Source organism: Thalassophryne amazonica, chromosome 6 (genome assembly GCF_902500255.1).
Source record: "Thalassophryne amazonica chromosome 6, fThaAma1.1, whole genome shotgun sequence".
Classification (NCBI taxonomy): Eukaryota; Metazoa; Chordata; class Actinopteri; order Batrachoidiformes; family Batrachoididae; genus Thalassophryne; species Thalassophryne amazonica.
In genome coordinates, this window is record NC_047108.1 from 42,850,449 (window position 1) to 42,857,475 (window position 7,027).

At 37.8% G+C, this 7,027-nt stretch overlaps 1 protein-coding gene across 2 annotated transcripts; it reads right to left on the reverse strand.

Annotated features, from left to right (window-relative positions):
* Positions 1-741: 741 nt before the first annotated feature.
* Positions 742-6,772, reverse strand: si:ch211-148l7.4 (uncharacterized protein LOC563603 homolog). 2 transcript variants are annotated; one of them, XM_034172081.1, is made up of 2 exons: positions 6,604-6,772; positions 742-2,968 (listed from the first exon to the last, which is right to left on the reverse strand). In XM_034172081.1, the coding sequence occupies exon 2, from the start codon at positions 2,944-2,946 to the stop codon at positions 1,390-1,392; it is 1,557 nt and encodes a 518-aa protein (XP_034027972.1). In that variant the 5' UTR covers positions 2,947-2,968; positions 6,604-6,772; the 3' UTR covers positions 742-1,389. The 2 variants fall into 2 exon arrangements, with proteins under 2 accessions (XP_034027972.1, XP_034027971.1); XM_034172080.1 differs by having other exon boundaries at positions 742-2,971.
* Between the last annotated feature and the right edge of the window lie 255 nt (positions 6,773-7,027).

Below are 7,027 nucleotides of genomic sequence, written 5' to 3' on the forward strand. Positions count from 1 at the left end.
TCCATACGGTGGCCTCCCAGTCCCAATTTTTTGCCTAAATTTCCCTCCCAATTTAACAATTGAGGAAATCGGGCCCAACTGTTTAAAATAGTAGGGGAAAAAAAAGTTCTGACTTTCATTACATGATTTGTTTGTATGCACTTTTTCAAAAAGTTAAAATGTTTTTGACAAAACTGTTTTCCGTGCATGATGTTTTTCATGGGTTTCACATTGCAGAGGAGGACTAGGAGACTTCTGCTCAGAGAACAGCAGGTCCTACATTACTGCATGTCATCCCTGCTTTTCCACTTTTGCAGACATGTCTACAGGACATTACACAGGTAATACAAGGTTGCTTTTTCAAATGAGATGGTACATCGACGTTAACTACCAACTAACTAACTGTCATTATGTTCTCTCTTAATTTGGAAAGTTACATAATGATTTTTTTTTTTTTAGGTAATTCCTGAAAAAAATCTGGCTGGGATGGATAACCCGCTCAACTAAGTTTTTCCTGGACAAGCCCCATGCTATTACCAGTGCAGAAAAAAAAAAAAAAAAAAAGATTTGAAAAGAAAAAAAGATTTGATATAAAATATTAACTGAACATGATCAGGTTTGAGTAGTTGTAATTCCTTTCACTCAGGAAACTGATTTCATTACAAATGGCATCTCAACCCCAAGATCAAGCTGTTGCAAATACATTCAAACCCCCAGGGTTCAACACACTTTACAATAACCTCACAACAGCAGTCATGGAACTTTTTAAATCAATCTCTTTGTAATAGCTGCAAACCAACATGCTCATGCTAAGCAGTGTATTAATCTCAAGATAACACTCTTTTGAAATGAAGCAAAAACAGCTTTTTCCAATTTTAATGAAACTGCCAACCTAAATTTGATGCTTAAATTTTGTCAACTAAACTCACGTTTCCTTTGCGTAACTTGTAAGTGGAATGCTCCTTGACAAATGACACCTGGGATGATGGAGGGTTACATAAGCATGAACAAAGTAAAAATATTAATAATAATAAAAAAAAAAACATCCAAAATATGCCATTGTTTTCAAAGGTTTTAACAAGCAGCTATTTTGTTCGTCCCAAATCACTTTCACATGACAATGGAAAAGAAACCAGTAGCTGCCCAAAATTAAGCAAATATTCAAAAATCTTTTAAAATAAAAATCAAGTTTGGAAATAAACTGTGAGATGTATTAAATGTAATCAAAACACAAACACATTAACAGGATATTTTAAAAACACTTCTGAATGCTTGGTATGTCTGTATGGATAACATTAAACCCTCGGCGTTATTAACTGTGACCCTGGACTTCGAAGCAACAAACTGTTTTAGAATTTGACAACCTTGGAGGAGGGTAAAGGCAACTGCTGACCACATTCAAACAGCACGTCATGTTTTGTTACCATTTTGACTGTAACCCTCAGTGACGCTGTCCTCTTCTACCCGGACTCTAAGGTGGTCCTGACAGTGTTCTAGAAAAGAGTCCAGTTGGGAGAAACCCTTCTGGCAGGGCACACAATGGTACAGCCGGCGCTTCTTTGAGCTCCGCCATTTTCTGGTATCCATCTTGGTGGCGCACACGCTGCACTGCCTGATCTTTGTCACAGATGACTGGTGGAGCTCCATGTGCTCCCGCAGCTGTGTCTGCAGTGAGAAAACCTCTACACAGGAGGGGCATGGGAACTCTCTGTCCACATTCTCCTCCTTCTCAGGCACTTCTCTGTATCTCCCTGGACGTTTGAACCTCTGAGGTTTCCTGTGCCTCCCTGGACCAGGCGGAAGTGTCTTGTATAGAGCTCGGATAGTTTTTATTTCATTTGGGCTATAGTCTGGATCAGAGTCTTTGGCAATGCTTCTATATGCATTTTCATTTTTGGTTGCTGTAAACTCTGCAACTCTGTGCCTTCGGTAATGTGCCAAAATAGACAAATGATGGTCAAAAACTTCACCACACTCTTCACATACGTATGTGCTCCTTTTGTTGCGTCTGGCACGGACTGGTCTTTGCTCTCTCCTCGGATTTTTCTCCCGTCGATGCTTCTCCTTCCTGTGCACATACAGCTTAGTGGTGCTCTTAAAAGCCATGTCGCATGAGCGACAGCTCCACAGCTTTTGTTTGGATTTAGTCCTTGTACTTGGATCTCCATTCACCTCAGCGTCTCCTTCTGTTACATCGCCACCACTTTCTTCTTCTTTGATTTTCTGTGCTTGTGGAGCCATCAGCTGCTCCTCTATATGACTAGTCTGCTTACGGTGTTGCAGTCCAGCTTCTGTTGGGACAGTTGTGGGTCCAAAATGGCACATACTGGTCACTCTGCTGGGTCCTGGTGTTTCTGAGGAATCCGAGTGGCTCAAATCTCCATCAGAAACAGGAGGAGAATCAACAAGAATGCTACTGGCGCCGGCTAACATCGGAAGGGATGGTGGTTCACTGCACCCAGCCTGCTGATGCTGCAGCAGAGCTTGCTTCTGGCTGAAACCTCTGCCACATGGTGCACAAGTGTAAGGGCTACTGTCCAGGAGACGGGGATGATGATGACAGGACTTTTCCGATGGGCTGTCAGGGTCTGAGGTTCCAGTCACACATGCAGGGCATGGAGTACCAAGTTGCGACTCTCCGTGACAAAGCTCACAAGGCAAGAAATCATGAGAGCACTTGTGTAGGTGCAGGGACGACTTCAGTGAGAAGGTCTTTCTGCAGGAGGGGCACTGGTGAGGCTTGGGTAATGTATGCTCCAGAGCTTGGTGATGCAGCAGTTCTGTTGCATAGGGAAAGCCCTTGCCACATTCTGTACAAATATATGGGAGCTTCTTAGGGTTCTGTGTGTGCTGTTTGGCATCAGCCCGTGCGATGAACCTGGCGAGCCTGGACAGGGTCTCTGCTGCATGATGGGAGCGGCTGAACGACTCATGGTTCCTCGTGGTGCTCCACCTGACTCCGTCCATCCTTGTTCTCCAAACTTATGTCCTGCTTCAGTGGAAAGGACAATTTCAACTGAATTGAAAACACAACTTCTATTTGAAGTCAGCTACTGGCTTCAGAAACCTCACAAATAAAAGAAACAGCAAATGTAAATAAATAAATAAAGCTGAAGTGTAAACAATTTCAGATTAATCATCATCATGAAGCTGTATAACTGGGGGGGTCATTCCATGTCAATTCAACAAATATTTGAGGGGCCTCACGCACTTTGTCTCAGATTTTCTTCAAATATTCCCAGACTATTCAAAACAACAAATCTGAAGTTTGAGGCCTGTAGGCCAAGTAGTTTCTGAGGTATGGCCAATTTAGTGTGCATGGTGTCTGATGTTTTTTAAGCAAAAATTATGGCCGTCATTTCTGGTGCCATGTTCAAGGTAGAATATATCAGCAAATAATGGACTTAGAGGCCTGACATTTTCTGTGGCAGTTGTCATGGACATCCAGACTTGGACTATAGTTAAACAACAGACATTGACACTAAACTGTGAAGTTTATGTATGCTCAAACTATGGAAGATATAACTGACTATTGCGAGCATCCATGTTTGAGACACTGAAGCATACCATTACACTCAAAGAAGCCTTTTCATTTCTTGGCTCCTTAATGCCAGCTATACTGGCCATGAAATATGTAAATTTGGCATATCTGTGGTAAACAGTGATTATGGGAGAAACCTCTGAAATCTGAAAAAAACATTTTGTGGTTGAATTTTATCAGAAGAAAAGCACATGTGGGCAGTAAATAAAACTCTTCAAACTGATTCAATTTTTAAGGTATTGATATCTACTTTATGTGTTATAAATATGGCCTTCTTTATGAAACTCCTTCCTGGTTAATTTAAGCATCCAATTATGGCTAATTTGTGCACTCGTGAATGTACTTCTAGTGCTGAAATGACAATTTCATTTTAATTGTGTGCACACACTGCACTCATATGATTCATCATGGCACACCCCGGATGCAACCCATAGTCTTGGCTTTTATATTTTTTATTAATTTCTATCAAATTGTAGAGATTTACTTTCAGTTTGAGTCTAAGCAAGATCATTTTAGAAGTTTTTATATTGAGAAGCCTGATTTACTCTTTGTATTTGAAATGCCATAAACAAATGAAAATGTGTGAAATACCAAGGGGCTGAATACTTTTGCAAGCCACTGTATGGCTTCTAACCCTATAATTTCTTCTGGGTGTCTTGGTTGCTTTCCTCACTGTTTTCCTTCTTGCACAGGCACTCAGTTTTTGAGAACTTTATATAATTTTAGAAATTTTTATTTTTTGTAGTTTTTGTATTTGAAATGGTATAAACAAATGGCAGTGCACATGATGGTTCTCTGGCGTGAGCTGGGCCCACTTCGCCGGTTTATAAACTGAAGTTACTGTCCCTCAGGTAAAGGAAATAATAATAATAATAATAATATCCTCTGTTTTGTGGGACTAACTGTATAATAATAATAATAATATCCTCTGTTTTGTGGGACTAACTGTACAGCTCCAAACGCTGCGCACCTCTCTGTTGAGTAGTGTTGGAAAGACAGATTTCGGTTGGAATTAATAATTTCAAAGCAAACTGTCATTTTTAAATCAAATGACACCTCTTTCCAAACGTTGTAATACAGACAACAAACTACAACTGACCAAAATGAGACATCCTCCATTCTTTATGAATTACATTGATCTTGACTTGCAGCGCAGCCGGCTGCAAGAGCACAGCTCAGGGTCCATGGAGTTAAATGTCTCATTAATACCTGAAAGGAAATGCTTTTGACAAAAACTACAGATTTTGTTTATTTCTATTTATGTCCAGAGATTTAGGATCCACCATGTACAAATTTTATTTAGGGTAAGTGTATCCATTCAATCCATGCATCCTTTAAGTCCACTTTCAACTTTGATGGCAATTTACCAAAAAAAAAAAAAAAAAAAAAAAAAAAAAAAAAAAAAAAAAGGAAAATACTTTATATATATATATATATATATATATATATATATATATATATATATATATATATATATATATATATATATATATATATATATATATATTTGTTAATTGGTACCATGGTACCAATTAAGCCCATTCCAGACTTTTGACTTTTTCCCTAAAATTTCTTAATTATGCCTTTTGAACTGTACATCAACTAATTACTAAATATTCAAATGATAGATAAATCTCGCTCTTTAACAAATGATGTCACAAATTATGTCAATATATATAGGAAAAACAGTGAAACTTAGATTTTGGTGGACTTAATGGGTACACTTACCCTATTTTTATTTAAGGCCAGAGAGCTAGTGACGATGTACAGATTTTATTTATGTCTAGAGATCAAGGATCCAGTGACCAATTTCATATTTATTTACTTTAACACTTAATAAAATGTTGCTGACAGAGAAAACCCATACAGGCTACTTTTAGTACACAGAAAATTCACAGGCGGTATTGATAAGGGAATCGATAAAGAATCGGATCAATAAGCGGAATCCTATCAATACCCATCCCTAATGGTAACTGTCCCAAATATTTCCAGAACTATTTTTATGTCTCTGATATACACAACAACAGAAATAGATCTAGTCACTCATCAATATTCATTCCAAGATATACCACTAATGTTAGTAAAAATTCTTTTAAATATATTTGTGCTTTTAGTTGGAATCAACTGCCACCTGGTGCTCAAACTTGTGATAATAACTGTTTTAAGATAATGATAGTCATTTCTGCCCAGTAGTGTTTTAGAAACCCAATCTAGTCATTTTGTTTAAGTTTGTCTTATTTGCTTTCTTTGTTCTAGTCAGTTTTTTGTCTTTTTCGTAATTTATTTTATTCTTTTATTGTTTATTTGTTACAAAAAAATTATCTAGATTTTACCAATCTTTGCCGCCTATTTTGTATCTGCTGTACTAAAGGACCACAATGGAAATGTCTTTTGACTTTTTTGTGTTATCCTTGAAATTCCATTATAAATGTATTATATATGCACGTTTTAACACTATGTGTTTTATTGTAGGTCTTATGTGAAATTTCTATGTCAATCAATCAATTAAGAAAAACATCTGTCATTGGTCAATATAGGTCATGTGATCATGGGGCTATACTTGCATTTGTTATTGATATGTAGATTCCTAAGATAGAGATAACCACAACCACTAATCCTAACCATAACAAGGCTGCGCTATGTACTTCCTTAAGTGTGAATCTACCCCCCCAAAAAGTTAACAGATCTTCCCACAATATAATTTTTCTAGTTATTTGCAACATAAGAGTGGAAGCTAAATACATACCCAAATTTCACTCAGAGTAATTCAGTTAGAGTGGCCCAAAAACAGAATGTTTGAAAAAATAACAGGAACCTAATCCTTTTGGTGGCTAGTCCCTCGTTAATGACTTACATATTTTAAAATAAATTACGTTTTTAAAGCAACACAGACTTTCCACAAAAGATAACCAAACAAAAGATACCGTTAGTGACTAGTGAGATAACTAGCAAAGGTGAGATTAACTTGAGATGACGACATCTTGCTGGATTCACGTTCGCTGACGTTAGCTCTATGCTAGCTTCGTTAGCATGCCTAAATGCACGCCTCCGTTCAGCGAAAAACAGGTTATTATTGTACTCACATAAACGCTGCACCACAAATGTACGTCCAACAGCTGAATTTCAGACGATGTGTTCCAAGTACAGATCGTTTCATTTCCACAAAACGCGCTGACATGACTGCAAAACTGAAACTTAAGTTTATCAGACAGCCAGGCCACTGTCTTTTTCTTCTCTCCTCGTGACGACGGGCGGCACATCAGCTTAGTCGTCCACTACCGCCACCAACTGGACTGATGGTAATCCATGCAGGTGACGTCTAGAAGTTTACACAAAAGCAACTGAACTTCTCATTTGGCCTTTAATACGTTTTGTTATATTCAAGTTTTAAAAAGCAAAATTTTGTGATAGTTACAATATATCAACATAAACTGGTGCGTTGCTATACAAGTTGAAATCAGTGCTAAAAATAAAATCATTATTATTAATTTATATCTATCTGATCAG

Bases quoted from the DNA above. Each gene is read 5' to 3' on its own strand.
- si:ch211-148l7.4 (XM_034172081.1), bottom strand. From the start codon at position 2,946: ATGGACGGAGTCAGGTGGAGCACCACGAGGAACCATGAGTCGTTCAGC.